The 18,155-nt window shown below is 41.3% G+C and overlaps 1 protein-coding gene across 1 annotated transcript in view; it reads right to left on the minus strand.

Moving 5' to 3' along the window:
- The window catches only part of LOC147030169 (integrin beta-5-like), a 75,859-nt gene that overhangs the window by 24,650 nt on the left and 33,054 nt on the right, over positions 1-18,155 (minus strand). The window contains exons 9-11 of the mRNA XM_085873953.1: positions 14,749-14,883; positions 11,742-11,941; positions 6,486-6,715 (exon numbers count right to left, since the gene is read on the minus strand). Coding sequence (XP_085730079.1) covers positions 6,486-6,715; positions 11,742-11,941; positions 14,749-14,883 — 565 coding nt within the window. The remainder of the gene's footprint in view (positions 1-6,485; positions 6,716-11,741; positions 11,942-14,748; positions 14,884-18,155) is intronic.

Consider the following 18,155-nt stretch of genomic DNA (forward strand, 5'->3'; position numbering starts at 1 on the left):
CTTTAATTGATGTTCTACCAGGTATACTAAAGGCCCTTCCACTGAAGGAAATTGAAGAACTCATATTATTTACCATAATAGTTTTTATCCAATAGTTGTTATATTTATCTTTGTTCAATTTTACATCCTTGACATATTTCTCAGTATCTTTAACAGATGAAGAGATTGATTGAAACTTGTCTTTTGTGTCTTGAAACATTGTATTTATTAAGTGAAAAAGTTGGAGGATAAAATGGTTTTAAGCACAGATTCACCTTGTAAAACAAACGAAATTTTCATCAAGAAAATTTTAGTTTAAGCAAAGTTTTATTCTATAAATATGGTGAATACAACGTACTGCGATGTTTGTAATCACGAATATAAACATTATAGAAAACACCTCCGAACCAACAAACACACATTTAATCTGTTTCATAAAATATCTCCTCTTGAGTTGGAAAGAAAACATTGTGATATCTGTTCAAAGGATGTTTTGAAGAGTAGTTATAATAAACATCTTCAATCACAAAAACACAAGAAAAATGAGTTTAAAGTAAAGGGAGACTATTATATTGAAAACACTGATGGGGCATTTAAAGGGCATATAAAAATAAGGATTTTTCAATTTGGAGAACCCGGTCCATCATCAATAGCTGAATCAATTGAAATAGTGAAACCCGATGTTGAAAAATTTATTAAAAAGACATTAAAAGAAATGAAAACTTTAAAGTTTTATATGGGAGTGAAAATGAATATGAAAAGACAAGATGAAGAACAAACTCCTTATATGAGAACAGATCTTCATTTTATAACATCATTTCAAGATTTTTTGAATAGTGGGGTTTATGAAGAACTATCAAGACAAGAGGAGGATGTTGATAATACAGTGGTAGGAAGTGGATTCAATATTAAAAAAATCATCTTTTTAGATATACACATTCTAAAATCAAACCCTCTTAAAGCTTCTTCTTATATTGAATTACCAAAAGAAATAAAACTAAAGAAGGCAGTTGTTAATATTAAGAACAATGATAATAAATGTTTTCTCTGGTCTGTTCTTGCTCACTTACATCCACCAAAATGTAATTCAGAAAGAGTAAAACAATATATGAAATATGAGAATACCTTGGACATTAAAGATTTTAAATTCCCAATGCCACTAACAGATATTCCTAAATTTGAGAAAAAGAATAATCTTTCTATTAATGTATATGGATTAACGGATACAAACAAAGTTCAAATATTAAAAATTTCAAACAACTATAAAAATGAAGAAACACACATTGATCTTTTATATTTTAGTGTTGGAAAGAATTCACATTACACATACATCAATAATTTATCAAGATTAATCTCTTCTCAGGTATTCAGAACAGCAAACAAAATATATCCTTGTAAGCGATGTCTTAATTCATTTCATACAAAAGAACGATTAGAACAACATTCAAAATATTGTAGTAATCATAAATCAGCTGTAATTACAATGCCTAAACCTGGTGAAAAGATTTCTTTTGAAGATTATAATAAATCTATCATGCACCCATTTGTGATATACGCTGATTTTGAGTGTATCCTTAAAAAGATAAATACTGCTTCTCCTAATCCAAAAGAACCATATACAAATAAATATCAAAAACATATTCCTTGTGGTTTCTGTTATTATATCAAATCATCTGTTGGAGAAAAGTATAACAAACTTGAACATTATCGTGGAAAAAATGCTTCACAAGAGTTTGTAAAACGATTAGAAAAGGATTGTATAAGACTCACTAAATTAATGAAAGAAACAAATGAACCGATGAAATTAACCAAAGAAGAAAAATTAGAATTTAGAATGAACAATATCTGTCATATTTGTGAGGGGGAAATTAAGGAGTCTAAAGTTAGAGACCATTGTCATCTTACTGGTAAATATAGAGGTCCCGCTCATTCCTGTTGTAATCTTAATTATAAATTACCTTCTTTTATTCCAGTCTTTCTTCACAACAGCGCCAACTATGATACACATCTATTTATAAATGAACTTTCAAAAACACCAGGGAATATTTCTGCCATAACAAACACAAGTCAAAAGTATATTTCATTTTCAAAAATGATATTCACAAAACCTTTAACTCGTATTAGGTTTCTAGATTCTTACAAGTTTATGGGAACACCACTAGCCTACCTCGCATCAAATCTAAGCTCCACGGACTCTTTTCCAAATCTTAATTCATTCTTTCCAAAAGAGGAAATTCTCACTAAAGAGGAAATTCAGATTAAAGAGAGAATTCAAAGTAAAGAGGAAACTGTAATTAATGAAGAAATTCTAACTGAAGATGAAATTCTAATTATAAAGAAAATTCGAACAATGAATGAAATTCTAACTAAAGAGGAAATTCAGATTAAAGATGAAATTCTGATTAAAGAAGGAATTCTTACGAGAGAGGAAATTCAAACAAGGAATGAAATTCAAAGTAAAGAGAAAATTCTTACAAGTAAGGGAATTTATCCTTATGATTATATGGATTCATTTATGAGATTTAAAGAAACACAACTTCCATCAAAAGAAAGTTTCTATAATAACCTTTATGAAGAAGAGATAAGTGATAAGGAATATAAACACGCACAAGAAATATGGAAATTATTTAAGATAAAGAACCTTGGAGAATATCACGATTTATATCTAAAAACAGATGTTTTATTGTTAGCTGATGTGTTTGAGGCTTTTAGAACACTCTGTCATAATAAAAATTGTTATGGATTAGACCCTGCCCACTATTTCACAGCTCCTGGTTTAGCTTGGAGTGCAATGTTGAAAATGACAAAACAAGATATAGATTTAATCAGTGATGTGGATATGCTTTTGATGATTGAGAAGTCCAAGAGAGGTGGAATATCACAAGTATGTTCAAAAGATATGCTAAAGCAAATAATAAATATCTTCCAAATTATGATAGTGAAAAAGATAGTAATTATTTGATGTATTTTGATGCTAATAATTTGTATGGATGGGCAATGTCTCAATCTCTACCTTATGGTAAATTAGAGTGGGTGGAAGAAAAGGATTATGAAAAGGCTTTGATGAATATTGTTATTTCTTCTCAAGAGGAATTGAATGACGAAGAAGAAGGTTATTATTTTGAAGTTGATTTGAGGTACCCGAGTGTTCTTCATAATAAGCATAAAGACCTTCCTTTTGCATGTGAGAAAGAAACCCCAAAGAAAGAATGGTTCAGTGATTATCATAAAAGTTTTAATATTAAAGGCAAATCAACAGAAAAGTTATTAACAACATTCTATGATAAAGAGGGATATGTTTTACATCAGAGAAGCTTAAAACAGTTTTTGAGAGAAGGATTGAGAGTAGCTAAAATTCATAGAGTTTTAAAATTTAAACAAAGTCCTTGGGTGAAAAAGTATATTCAATTCAATACAGATATGAGAGCAAATACAAAAGTAAAATTTGAAGGGGACTTTTATAAATTAATGAATAATGCTGTATTTGGAAAGACTATGGAAAATGTTAGAAACAGGCAAAACATTAGATTAGCAACATCTTGGAAAGAAGCTTCGAGATTGATAAATAAACCAAGTTTTGAGAGAGAAGAGGTTTTTTCAGAGAACTTTTCTGCAATTCATATGAAAAAGGAAAGTATTGTAATGGATAAACCAATTTATATTGGAACAGCAGTTCTTGATTTATCAAAGATATTGATGTATGATTATTTGTATAATGACTTAAAGAAAGAGTATGGTGAAAATGTTTCATTGTTGTATATGGACACTGATAGTTTTATCCTAGATATAAAAACTGATGATGTTTATGAAGATATGAAGAAAAATATTGGAGTATATGATACAAGTAATTTCAGCAAGAAGAGTGAGTTATTTTCCAAAAAGAATGAAAAGGTTATTGGTAAGTTTAAGGATGAGTTGGGTGGAAAAGTAATGAGTGAGTTTATTGGATTGAGAGCAAAGGCATATGCTTATAAGTATGGTGATCAGATTGATAAGAGGTTAAAGGGAATAAAGAAATATGTAATAAAGAAATCAATAACTTTTAGAAATTATTATAATTGTTTGATGAATAAGAAAGAAGAATACAGGAAAATGAATACAATAAGAAGTTATAAACATAACATATATAGTGAAGAAGTAAATAAAAAGGCATTAGGAGCCTTTGATGATAAGAGATTTATTTTAGATAATGGAATAGATTGTGTTCCATATGGATATTGTATGATAGAGTGTATAAAATAGATTGCGTTTTAACGATGGGAAGAAGGGTTAGGGTTTTTAAGGGCTACACTTGTGGTTTTTCACAATATATAAATGGTTAAACCAAGTATTAATCAAACTAAAGAGTGGAGAAAATCTCAGTCTTGGTATATAAATGGAAAACATAATGAATGTGAAAAATATCAAATAAGTCTTATTGAAAAAATAACTAAAACAAAGGTAAATAAAACAAATAAGCGAATTAATTTAAAAACTAGTAAGTTAGAGGATGTAAAGAAAAAATGAATATCCTTGAATGGACTGAAAACTTTGATGGTTATCAATTGAACAATGAAAAAACAATTTACTATAATCTCAAAATGATATGTGGCTCAGGAGGTGGTCAGATGAGATCATTAAGAGAAGTTTATCATTTCGTAATGGCACAAAAGGGGTATCTTAAAAAATATAAAGATTCAAATGTTTTGTTTGTCAATATTTTAGATGGGGATTATTGTGCAAAGAAAATTAAACTATTGAAGGAATTTGAGAATGAACAAATCTTTATAGGTTCAATGAGTGAGCTGATCAACCTCCAGGTTAAAGGGGAGACAAATAAATATACCTTGGGATAGCCTGGTTATATATATACAAAGCCTGGTGTTGGCTTAGTGGTTAGGGTGGCGGCTTGGGATCCCAGTGTCCCGAGTTCGAATCCCGCTCAGCTGCTGAATTAACACCAGGGGGTTGACTCAGCCTGTCATCCTTCCGAGGTCGGCGAAATGAGTACCAGTATACTGGTCCCGGTGTATGCCCCGGTTAGAATAGGTGTACCATATCCCTGTGTTGTAAGAGGCGTCCAGGAAGGGCATCCGACCATAAAACATTGCCTCACAAAAAGCCAAACCCCTGCACAGCAGGGAAAAACGGATAAAAAGGGGGTTTATTTTTAGGGAAAAAAAAAGGGAATCGCTGAAAATCCCCCATTCATTTACATGGGGAAAAGTGAGCCAGAATCAGTAAATCCACCCTACTCTCATCCTTCCCTCCAGGTCTTCAAGACTCTTGTTCACCACCATCTCAGATCATACCCAATCCAAAACCTTGATCTTTTTGACCCCCATGAACACCCCCACCCCCCCCCCCTAACCCCAACTCTTTCCAAGCTTCCAGTTTTTCCTTCCTCAGAGTTTGCTTCTGTATCCACCCTGTCCACGCCGTGTGTCCTTCCCTCGCACCCATTCTTCCCCACATCTCTTACTTGTCATTATCTCCCTATATTTTGTCCCTCAACCTCCTGTTGGTGTGTTTCCCCCCCCCCCCACCTCTCAACTGCTTTTGCTCTCTTACGTCCTGATCCGTTCTATGTTCTCACTCTTCCATGAGCCTCGACTTTATAGACAAAAAATATATAGTTTCGGTAAATTAGTCAAGCTTTCTGTGAACCGAGCCTGTCCTAACCTTGTGTAACAGCTTTTTAAGTGCCTGAAGTTTTTTTTGAGAAGAAATAGGTTCAATCGGGAATCTCCATTGACCCATCTGGGATGAATGAAATGTTAATGTAGTAGAGTCTCACCAGAACGCAAACTGACACTCAATGAACTGTTTATTGTGGCAAATAATCACTATACTGAGATTCGACGCATTCGCCCCCCCCCCCACCTTCCCCACCCTTTTACTGCAACTGTACCCCTTCCTGTGTGAAGTCCTCCCCACTCCACTCGTAAAAATGAAATAAATTCAAGGGTGCCAGCCACCTTGGTGTTCAGAGCATGTGACCATGACAAACTGCTATGACATCACTCCAACAATAAAATAAAAATTTTCAAAATTTCATCTTACACTGTTTGACCTGCAGTTCCTGTGCACTCAGCCATAATATTTCTTGATTAAAATAATCATAAAGAATTTAAACGAATTTCTCTACAATGGCTGAACACGAGCTGTTTGACCGTCTTCATTTTGAAGAAAAATTCTTCATTTGCCACACACAATTGAAATTTGTCAAAAATGGATTGTCCACACAATCACTCTGCACAATGGGCATTGTCTCTAAACAATGCAGTCCTTGTTCACTCAGCCATAATATTTCTTGATTAAAATAATCACAAAGAATTTAAACGAATTTCTCTACAATGGCTGAACACGAGCTGTTTGACCGTCTTCATTTTGAAGAAAAATTCTTCATTTGCCACACCGAATTGAAATTTGTCAAAAATGGATTGTCCACAAAAACCACTCTGCACAATGGGGCATTGTCTCTTAACAATACAACTCTCAAACTAGAATGCATGCGTTTATCCCACCTGAGCAGATTTTTCCCTGGAAGTTGTCGCAAGAGAAATCATCACACTCGCAAAAGTTCCCATTGAAGTTTCCGTATTCAGAAGTGTGGCAAACGCAGGTGCCACATATGCAATCGCCACGTCTGCTGCACACAGGCTTGCCTTCGCCCTCCCGACAAGCGTCATGTCCGGCGGACAAGGCGGATTTTTGTGGACATTCGCAGGTCGGGCCTATGTGGCTGGGATTGCACCTGGAATGAAATGCACACACGAGGGGAAAAGTTGATGTGAACCCACACACTGATATTCAACGCGATCCCAGGACACATGGCCACAACCAAATACATGACATGCAAAACAACAGGGTGTGGGAATTTGTTTTTTTAGTGATGTCAATTAAAAGATGGTAATGATACTGTGATGGGGCTGGCAGGATGGCCTCGTGGTACGTACGCTCGACTCAAAGCTGCTTAGCCTGGGTTCGAATCCCTACCCAGATATAAACTATCACCATGGTGCTTTTTTTAGTCAGGTCAGGTTCGATCTGTGACCTGCTACAGGTACCATGTAAACCTGTACTAACCTGTTCCATGGTCGGGTTGTCGGCGACTAAACCGTCTCCCCCACCAGGTTTTCTGGCGAGGAGGGTGTTTGGATATGGACACCCAGCAGGGTTAAAAACAAAACCTGTCAAAGGGCGGAGGAGCTCCTTGTGAGCCAACGGCCATCCATATCTAGTGCCCAACTGTGTCTGCGGACGTCCTCCTGCAGTTGGGTCACTTCTTATTACGAGGTTGGTGGCAGGATTTGCACTCCGGCCACCGTAAAACGCTTCATTCCGCAAAACGCAAAAAAAAATCTGAAAACCCACTCCGTGGGAGTACCTCCTGTGCAGCTTCCCTTCGCAGGGAAGCTCACCGGATGACGGGATTGGGGCAAAGCCTTCGGGACCCCCAATCTTTGATAGGAGGGAAACCACGGGGTAACATCCCTGGGTCAGATTGCGGGAGAGTGTGTCGGAGTGGTGCTGAGGTGTCGTCCACCAGACGGCGGTCTCCTTGGGTTAACCTGAGGCGGTCCCTTCGGGTGGGTGCCTGGAATGTCCTATCCCGAAGAGAGGATGATCACCTATCTCTGTTATCATCTGAGCTCAAGCGTTTGGACATCGGGATTGCAGCTCTCTCTGAGGTTCGGAGACCGGATTGCGGCGAGATAATGGTGGGTGGTTACATCGACTATTGGTCTGGTCGCTCTGATGGTTACCATACCCAAGGAGTTGCTGTAGCTGTGTCCAATAAGCTGACCCCAATGATAATTGAGGTAACACCGGTCACCGAGCGTATTATGAGACTAAGGATTCGTCACTCCTTAGGTGTCATTTCCCTGGTCTCTGTTTATGCTCCGACTGAGGCGAGTGATCTCACCGTGAAGGATGCATTCTACGCCACACTCGAGTCTGTGGTTGATCAGTGCCCCAGACGAGATACACTTCTAGTCTTGGGGGATTTCAATGCATCGACTGGAACTGATAGGGATGGTTATGAGGTGTGTGTTGGTCCCCATGGGTCAGGAACTATGAACCAGAATAGCACTAAGTCCCTTGACTTTGCAAGAAGTCATGGACTTCGGGTGGCTGGTTCATGGTTTCAGCGCCCACAAGCTCATCGCTGGACTTGGTATTCCCAACGCCGGCGGTGTGGCAAAGGAGATTGACCATGTCCTCATTGACGGTCGTTGGAGGATGATCCAGAACTGCAGGGTCTACCGGAGTGCTCAGTTCCTCAATACTGACCACAGGCTTGTTGTAGCAACTCTAAAGCTGCACCTTAAATCCTGGAGAATGGTACCATCCCAGCCTAGGCTGGATGTTGCCAAGCTCAGGGATGAGAGAGTAGCTGAGGAGTTTGCGAACAGGCTGAGTGGACACTTGGGGGGTCTGGGTGCTTTGGGGGGTCCTGAAGAGTTGTGGAGCACCTTCAAGACCACCGTCCTTGATGTTGCCGGTGGATGCCTTGGAGTTCACCGCAGGGCAAAGAAGAATTTTGTCTCTCAAGGGACACTGGATACCATTGACCAGAGTCGCAGGGCCAGGCTGAATGGCAGAGCTGAGCTGTTCAGGGAGCTGAGGCGTAAAACTGTACGTGCACTGAGGGTGGACAAGGAGGCCTATGTGCGAGGAATCTGCGAGGGGGTAGAGCATCACCTGTGGACAGGTGATTCTCGTCCCGCTTACAGTGGAATTCGCGCATTACGTTCATCCAAGCCCATCCCTCGGAGCACTGCAGTTCGAGCAGAGAGTGGTAGGCTCTTGACAGAGGAGTCTGAAGTGAAGGCCCGCTGGGCCGGTTACTTTGAGCGGTTGTACCAGGCTGATCCCCCAGCTGTCGAGTTGGACGTCAAGGGTGTTACAATCCCTGTTGCTGACCCTCGAATCAACTGTGGTCCACCATCGCTTGTGGAAACACGGGCTGCGGTGAACCGGTTGAAACGGGGCAAAGCTCCAGGGATCTGTGGCATCCATGCCGAACTTCTCAAGGCTGATGGAAATGCTGCACTCGTGTCGTTGTATGCAGTTTTGTGCTCTGCCTGGAACACAGGCATCATCCCAACTGACTGGAAGAGGGGCCTTGTTGTCCCTCTCTGGAAAGGGAAGGGTGATCGCCAAGACTGCAACAACTACCGAGGGGTGACGCTGCTCTCAGTGCCGGGCAAGGTCTTTGCTCGGATAATTCTCGATAGGGTTCGCCACCATCTGCTTGAGCACCAGCGTCCAGAGCAGTCGGGCTTTACACCAAAGAGGTCAACGATTGACCGTATCCTTGCACTTCGTGTCCTCACCGAACGCAGACGAGAGTTTCGGCAGGGGCTGCTTGCAGCCTATGTTGATCTCTGTAAAGCGTTCGATTCAGTGAATCGGGATGTCCTCTGGAGGATTCTTGGTTTTCGTGGGGTGCCACCGAAACTGATCGATCTGATGTCTGAACTCTACTCTGGTACTGAGAGTGCTGTGAAGTGTGGTGGTACCATCTCTGACTTATTTCCAGTTGTTACTGGAGTTCGTCAGGGATGTGTACTGGCCCCCACACTTTTCAGCACTTGTATGGACTGGATTTTTGGGAGGATGTCGGAGAGATCAAGTTGCGGTGCATCCTTTGGCAATGTCAAGATCTCGGACCTTGATTTTGCAGATGATGCAGTCATCTTTGCGGAGACTTTAGACATCCTCTTGGGGGCCCTCGAGGTGCTGAATGAGGAGTCGGAGCCGTTGGGATTACGGGTTTCTTGGGTCAAAACTAAGATCCAGGCTTTCGGTGACATCTTGGATGCTGCTGTCCTGTCTGTGTCTGTTTGTGGTGAGGATGTTGAGGTCATGGATAGATTCACTTACCTTGGCAGTGATATTCATGTCTCCGCAGGTTGTGAGCCGGAGGTCAATAGACGTCTGGGTCGGGCCTGGGGAGTCATGGATTCACTGGATCATGGGGTGTGGCGCTGCCGGTACCTGTGCGGGAGGACGAAAGTCTGAGTCTTCAGGTCCTTGGTACTTCCAGTCTTGCTCTATGGGTGCGAGACTTGGACTTTGACCAAGGATCTGAGACGGAGACTTAATTCCTTTGGTACCAGGTCTCTTCGGAGAATCCTTGGCTATCGCTGGTCGGATTTTGTGTCCAACGAGCGGTTGCTGAGAGAGACTCGGATGAGATTTGTTACCTGCATAGTCCGTGAGCGTCAGCTGCGGCTGTATGGACATGTGGCTCGTTTTCCTGACGCTAATCCTGCTCACCAGATTCTCTCAGCGAGGGAGTCTCATGAGTGGAGGAGGCCAGTGGGCCGACCACGTGCCTCGTGGTTGCAGCAGGTTGACCATCATCTCAAGGAGATGGGGATGGGCCTTGCATCTGCCTGGGGGATGGCCAGACGGAGGCCCCTGGAGTACCGGCGGAAAGTGGACGCAGCGACGCGCTGTTCTGGCACATGCTCCCATACCCTGACCTGACCATGGTGCTTCAAATGCAGGGTGAGGCATCATTGTGTGGGCGACATGTTGCAGGCACCCTGAACAAATTTCAAATTCTTTCTGCAACCAACTTCGTCGAACGGCAGACCTGGCCAGCCAGTTCGTGAAAGACTTGCGCCAAAAACTTTCCTCGGCCAATCCCACGAGATTCGATTAATTGTGCCCGTTAAACAGTCATCATTATACTATTCTTCGTTATTTTATTACCCTCGCCGAAGGATTCAGAGAGGGGATTGTATTTGGGTCCGTTTGTCTGTCTGTCTGTCTGTCTGTCCGCACAGAACTTTTGGGTTTTCCTCGGCAACCGCTTGCCGGATTGAGACAAAATCTTCAGCATTTGTGCAACTACTCATGTAGGATGTTGTAATGGTAATTAAGATGTCAAATGTCACGTGGTGTGGCAGCCATATTGGGAAAATGGAAAAATTTGAAAAAAAAAAAAAAAAAACTTTGGACCTTTGTATCTCTGAAACTGCGCGAAGGAAAAAAATTGAAACTTGGCACACGGCAAGTACTCCTCATGGGGAATGAGTTTGATTTTTTTTATGACGTCATAGGAGCCCTCATTTTGATGTCATAATTGCATATGTAGAACGCCACATCCGATCAGTATGAAAAATTTTGAGGGTCATCTAGGGATAAAATGTTCAACAGAAAAAAGAAATCATGACGTCATCGGTCACGTGATTCGGCAGCCACATATATATATATATATATATATATATATATTTTTTTTTTAAACCTTCAAAATCTTCTTTCTGAAGTAGAAGAACAGATCGAGGCGAAACTTTACACGTATGACCGCCTGTCCATGAGGAACAAAAGGATCACACATAAGATGTCATTGGTGACATGGTTTGGCAGCCATATTGGATTTACCCTAAAACCCATAAAATTACACCACTCAAAAGAAGTCCCGGCGAGGTTTGTAATCTCTGATTGCTCTTTTTCTTGTTATTTTATGCAAAAGCCATATTTTCAAGGTTTTCTTTGAAATACTTGTTAGCCAGTCCGGCATTATCGTCTGAGCAAGTAGTTCGTGATGTTTGGGATACAAAGTTCAACTTCCTTTTCATGTTGTTGATTTATCCATTGTTGACCGATGTGTTTTTAATCTATGCCAAAGCAGACTGTGTACTGGTGTCTCATAATGCGATTCCTTATGTTGTGCATGTCATTTTTGTCCAAGTTCCACCATGAGCTTTCAATCTGTGAACAACAAGAAAGAATAAACAAATACGAGGTGGAGTTGCTCTGACCTGCACACGCCACATTCGAGTGTACCAGCATTGCTACATTCGGAGCTGTTGTCTTGGGCTTCAGCCAGACATGAACATCCGCAGTCCACTCTGAGTGAGATGTGCAAAGCTTCTGTCATGCCCAGTGGCTTTATCATAAAGTTTCTGTTCCTGCCATGTTCTGCACATCCTTTTGCTTCAACCTCCACCTCAAAGCTTACCTGGAAAAAAAAAACATTCATGATTTCTCTTTCGATAAGATGTTGAGGCTCATAAAAAGACAAACAGCAGTCACATCAATGTATAAACAACACGTTTTATACTTATGTCCTCCTTGATTGAATATGATTGTGTGGCTTCTTCCATCTGTGAAACTACCTTCCTGAGGCTGTTCAATCCCACTATTTCTTCAACAGCTTCAATAAGGCAGTGCACGACCTTATCACATAATAATCCACCTCATCCCTCCCTGCTCTTTCCCCTTCCCTGCCAACAACGACTCCTCCCCCATCCCTAACTATATGGACCTGCAACTTCTGAGATCTTTGCTCAAATTTCACAGATCTCTCAACCAAGCTGCCACTTGCAAACCTGACATTATGTGCCCAACAGAAACATTTCCTCGGTGTCTATCGCTGGGTATTGTCCTTTTCTGTTTGACAGGCCTGAACCCGGTTCCAGTGGCGGAATTGTAGTTTATGTCAATAACTCCATTTCCCACTGTGTTTTTCCCTTCATTCTCCTAACCCCCATGAGTACCCTCCTAAAACACCCCCTGCTTGTCGGTGTGCTGTACAATCCTCTCCCCCAAAAAAATCCCCAAAACTCTCCCCACATCTTTTCTAGCCACATTGACCTAAGTCCCCTTTCCTAGCCCCACTGACCTCATTGACCAACCCAATTACTTTCAGGCTATTAGCCGCTGTTGGACTTAGTCCGAAATGGGGGCTTATGAATTTGGTCTCGTTTTTCGTGTCCGTGCGTGCGTCCGCAACCATTTCTCGGACACGCATCGTCCGATTTTGTTCAAATGTGGCTCAAGCACAGTACATGATGGCATACACTTACACCTCACTTTATTTTGCATTCTGATTAAAGATGGCTGACTGGTGGACTGATGGCCAATTTAGTTGTCATAAACATGGGCTAGCCCTTTAACTCCACACAGCAAAATTACTAAAACAATGGGGGCTATGTCAATCTATGTCTTTTTTCCTTGTTGTTTCTGCCTTCCTCTTTCAGATCCATAATCTCAGTTTCCTCTACTCCTCCCTGTTCGATTTTCATGTTCATTCTCTCGCCTTCTTGTCTCATTCAAGCTTAAGCTTAATGTCCCGTTCTAAAGCTGGGGGCATTTGTACATATGAAGTAGTCACAACGGATTTGTGAATTTAAAATTGGGGAAAAAAATTGTTGGAGTAAAGGTATGGGTGGAAGATGTGGGCGAAAAGCATTTTGAGAGAATTGTGGAGAAAAGAGAAACAAGGCAGGGGGAAGATAGGAGTTGGGGAAAGGGAAGGAAGGGGAATATACCAGACATACAACTATCCATCCATTGGGACCATACTCTGTGCAGAGTGTTGGTGCTGCCGAAGCAGTCTCCTGGGTTATTGGGCATAATCCTGGACGGATCGCCACTCCAACACGGGATATCAGCAAGCTGGTACTCATTTTGCTGATCTCAGAAGGATGACAGGCTGAGTCAACCCCACCTTGGATTAATTCAACAGCCAAGCAGGATTTTAACTCAGGACACAAGGATCCCAAGCCCACAACACTCGCCATTAAGCCAACACCAAGCACAACATATGACATGGGGTGTGTAAACTCTGACACTTTTGATGCATAAAATGTTTTTTGCACCATATCCATCACTTTTATTTCTCAAATGGTATTCTGTATGGATTTATGAGCCTGGTGTGGCTCAGTGGTTAAGGCGGTGGCTTGGGATCCTTGGGGTCCTGAGTTCGAGCCCCGCTGGCCGCTGAATTAGCATCAGGGGGGTTGACTCAGCCTGTCATCCTTCAGAAGCTCGGCGAAATGAGCACCAGTATACTGGTAATTATCCCTGCAGGGTCGAAGGCGACTTAAGGGTTGGCGTCAGGAAGGACATCTGGCCGTGAAAACATTGCCACAAGAAAGGGTACCATGATTGGAGCCCGCAAAAAGCTGACTCCTGCTCAGGAATAAAGGTTTTCAAATGGTGCGATGATTCTGTATGGATTTCTACAAATTACAAGCCGTCTCAAAGGCGAGAAGGCAAACAATTGAGTTATTGTGTTTTTCCACCTGTCCCTTCCTCTTCTCCCTATGTTTGAGATTGTATGCGGCTTGTTCAACCCCATGTGCCCCTCCCACTCCCCTTCCTCATGCTCATCCATCCTCCAAGTGTCCCTGTACCCTACTTTTGGCATGTTTTCTCTCTTTCACCTATTTTGCTTATATTCCGTTTGGTTCTGGTCCATTCTGTGTTCTGGCTCTTCCATGAGCCTCGACTTTGTACAAAAAAAATCTGGATGCCCTCAATTGCTTTCATGGCAAGGATTATAGAAGTGGCAGTTGGACAGCAGACTTGATCTGCCTTTTGGAATGCAGAGCAGCCTCTCAGCTGTACTAGCAAGGGGGAGTTTTAACAAGAAAACAAATTTAGCAAATCCTCTGCACAAACACAGTGACCCAGATGTCTCCCAAGCCAATGAACCAATCACCATCACCCGTATCGCAGAGTTGTCAGGATCAGTGAAGACTCGAGAGGCCATCAAGCCAAATGTTTATCCTGATGTTTTCAACTGCAACAAATCTTTTATATTTCTTTTCCCATTCACAAATCAGAGTTGGACAGTCAGTGAGAGTAATTGGCTGCAGCTGCCTTCATCGGTGAGATGCATGGTCATTGGGTTTATAAATTTGGGAGGGTCCATTCGTTCCCTGACTCCATTTTGAATTCTGCAAAGGTTCAGGAACCCCAAAAAAAAATTGCTCATGTTTCTGACTTTTTTTCTTTATCTCCTCTTGAGATCTCCCGCACCGTTTCTCCAAGTTTGACGTTGTGGCAGAAACGCTGACCCGGCTGCAGTTGTCCATCCCCACAGAGAGCGGTGAACATGAGGCTGATGTCCTCTGGTTGCTCCAAAGCTTCCAGCTCCACTTTGGAGCGGATTTTCTGCATATTCCACACAACACAGATTTTCATTAACAAATTCGATTACAGTTCCTAAAACACTAATTAGTCTTCTTGTCACCACCATAAATAATAAAACCACAATAAAACAATAAACTTTCTGATGGAACAAAAGGATACCATAAAAGGTTGAATTATTCTTATTCATTTTGCATCAGCAACACGTACTCGTGACTTTGTAAGATCACAGCTTGATCCGAAACAACTACTCGGCCATCTTGCAGAGGGAAAAGAATATTACTTTAAGTAATGTTTTGAAAAACCTGTGTCGTTGGTTGTTATCTGCATATATGCGAGTTTCAGAAGGTGGAACGGAGTCCTCCCAGGTCTCGAAGTATCCACCTCCGTTTTTGTAATCGATCATGATTCATGGACCAATTTGTGAAGTTGTGTTGTTCTCAAAGTTTTGTTCCGAGGGCTCTTTTGAGGATCGTCACCAAGCTCCAGACAGCTTCCAACTGCAGTTTGTTTGCAGTAATATTCCTAGGAATGGTTTTTAAGATCTCTGTGCAGTTCTTCTTTATCGTTCCTGTTGCTCCAACATTGCTCCAACAAGTTCTTCAGCTTCCAGGATCTTTTCACTTCATTTTTGAGATCTTGGTATTTGGTCATTTTCTTGATGTCTGTGTTCTTTTGGCCAAAATCACTGGGTACTGAAACCTCAATTTAGCAATGCTGTCTTTTCTTTTTTTGTGTCCAAGTACTATATCCGCTCGTAATTCGTATTATCTGTGTTCATGCTCGATGGGATAATCAGGTTATACGTGAGCGTTACTTCCTTGTTACCCTCACCAAAGGATTCGGAGAGGGTATTGCATTTGTGTCCGTTTGTTTGTCTGTCTGTCTGTCTGTCTGTCTGTCTGTCTGTCTGACTGTCTGCTTGTCCGCACAGAACTTTTGTGCTTTTTTCTCTGCAACCGCTTGTCGGATTGAGACAAAATTTTCACCATTGGTGCGACTACTCATGTAGAATGTTGTAATGATATTGGAAAAACGGAAAAACATTGGACCTCTGTATCTCTGAAACCGCACCAAGAAAAAAATTGGCACTTGGCACATGGCAAGTACTCCTCATGCAAAATGAGTGTGATTTTATGATGTCATAAGTGCCCTCGTTATGATGTCATAATTGCATTTGTAGAACGCCGCATCCGATGAGTATGAAAAAATTTGAGGGTCATCTAGAGATAAAATGGTCCACAGAAAAAAAATTCAGGATGTTATCGGTCACGTGATTTGGCAGCCATATTGTTAAAAAAAAAGCTTCAAAAATCTTCTTCTCTGAAGTAGCTGAACAGATCGAGACGAAACTTTACATGTATGACTGCCTGTCCATGAGGAACAAAAGGTTTACACATATGATGTCATTGGTCACATGGTTTGGCAGCTATATTGAATTTACCCTAAAACCTATAAAAATACACCACTCAAAATAAGTCCTGGCGAGGGTTTGCAATCTCTGATTGCTCTTTTTCTTGTTTTCAATTATTGTTTTTGGTTCCTGTTTCCACAAGTTTCTTGAACTGGGAAATTGAAGTTTTTGCAGATGTGCCAGTGAACTACCTGACACACTTTGTTGTGCCTTTAGGTGTACAGCTGTTCTGACTTGAGTTTTTACATCCTGATAGAAGGTGAATTGTGCTTTATGTTTCTACGTAGCAAAACCTACACTTGTCCGATTGACTCAGTCCCACCATTTACTTCAAGCCATTTGTATATTGTTGGTGTGTGTGTGTGTGTGTGCGTGTGTGTGTGTGTGTGTGTGTGTGTGTGTGTGTGTGTGTGTGTGTGTGTGTGTGTGTGTGTGTGTGTGTGTGTGTGTGTGTGTGTGTGTGTGTGTGTGTGTGTGTGTGTGTGTGTGTGTGTGTGTCAGTGTAGATTTATCTTTGATTTCTATACAATTGCATATCCCTTGGGCAATCTCCACCAGATTTCACAAATGTACACAGCGGCAGGTCATGGCACAACCCCACCCCTCCCCCCATCCCCTCAGCAAGGCAATTATCTCTATGTATATGTATGTATGTCTGAAAATAATAGAAAAAAAAGAAACGGCTGGATCAATCTCCACCAGATTTTGAATATGTGCTGGGGGTACCCTTGTTCAAGTCATGGGCAACCCTCCCTCCCCTGCAAGGCAATTCTGTCTATGTGTGTGTGTGTATAAGTCTGAAAATAATTGAAAAAACTAAACACGAGACTGATCGACAACATGAAACTGAGGAGAAACTGACCTCAAACAAGAAAATGAGGCCATTTGGCCCAGCACTGCTGTGGTGCACTCCTTGTGGTTAAGTTTTGCTTCACCTTGAAACATCAATCTTCTTAATGATATATAAAGCCTATAAAACCCGATGTTGACCAGATGACCCAAGTTGTGTTGGAATATAGTGGTACATTGACAAGTCGAAGCTCCAGATTTGGAACAGACTAGTTCAATTTTGTGGTGTGACAATCTTGTAAATTACTGAAAAATCGTGTCCAGTGACGAACAACTCAATTTTAACATATGCATCATCATCATCATCATCATCATCATCATCATCATCATCATCATCATCATCATCATCATCATCCATGCTCTTTACAGAGTATCATTTCTTGTCTAAGTTTATAATCCTGGATGGGTCACCACTCCGACGGGAGATACTTTACTGACTGCAGGAATTTGGAATTTAGTCAGGGTGTTGGTGATAACTCGCTTACTCTTCACAAAAGACACCGTAGCATCATTAACGTTCACTAACGAATGATCTTTAACGTCCTCCAACCGACTGGGAAGGCAATGGCAAACCACCTATTATAACCTTTGCCAAGAAACTGTTTTGGCAGCAGCAATGCTCTGTCAAGAGTATGTTACATCAGATCAGAATAACGAATGCCAACGGATGGGACGTCCATCCCAGGCAGGGTACACACATTGATGAATCCCCATACCTGAAAAATACCAGGATGACAGTTTATTGCTAGGCGGAGATTCAAACCCAAGCTAGATAGCTCACAGGTGAGTGTGAAATAACGATAATACCGGACATTATTTGTCCTATATGAGGAAAAATGGTTGTTTTGTTACATTGTGTCAAAGAGGTAAAGGTACTGACATGTTGACCAGCAAATGAACCGTTGGTTAGGGATAGCATACATTGGTGAAGATGACATACCCAGGGAGTCTGATGTTTAAATCATTCAAGAAAACACGAGTACCCTACCAGTTGTGGTTCCTGTTCATGTAGCAGAAAAAATAGTAGCTAATT

Source organism: Eptatretus burgeri, chromosome 3, assembly GCF_056783735.1.
Source record: "Eptatretus burgeri isolate ZD-2024b chromosome 3, Ebu_testis_v1, whole genome shotgun sequence".
NCBI classification, from domain to species: Eukaryota; Metazoa; Chordata; class Myxini; order Myxiniformes; family Myxinidae; genus Eptatretus; species Eptatretus burgeri.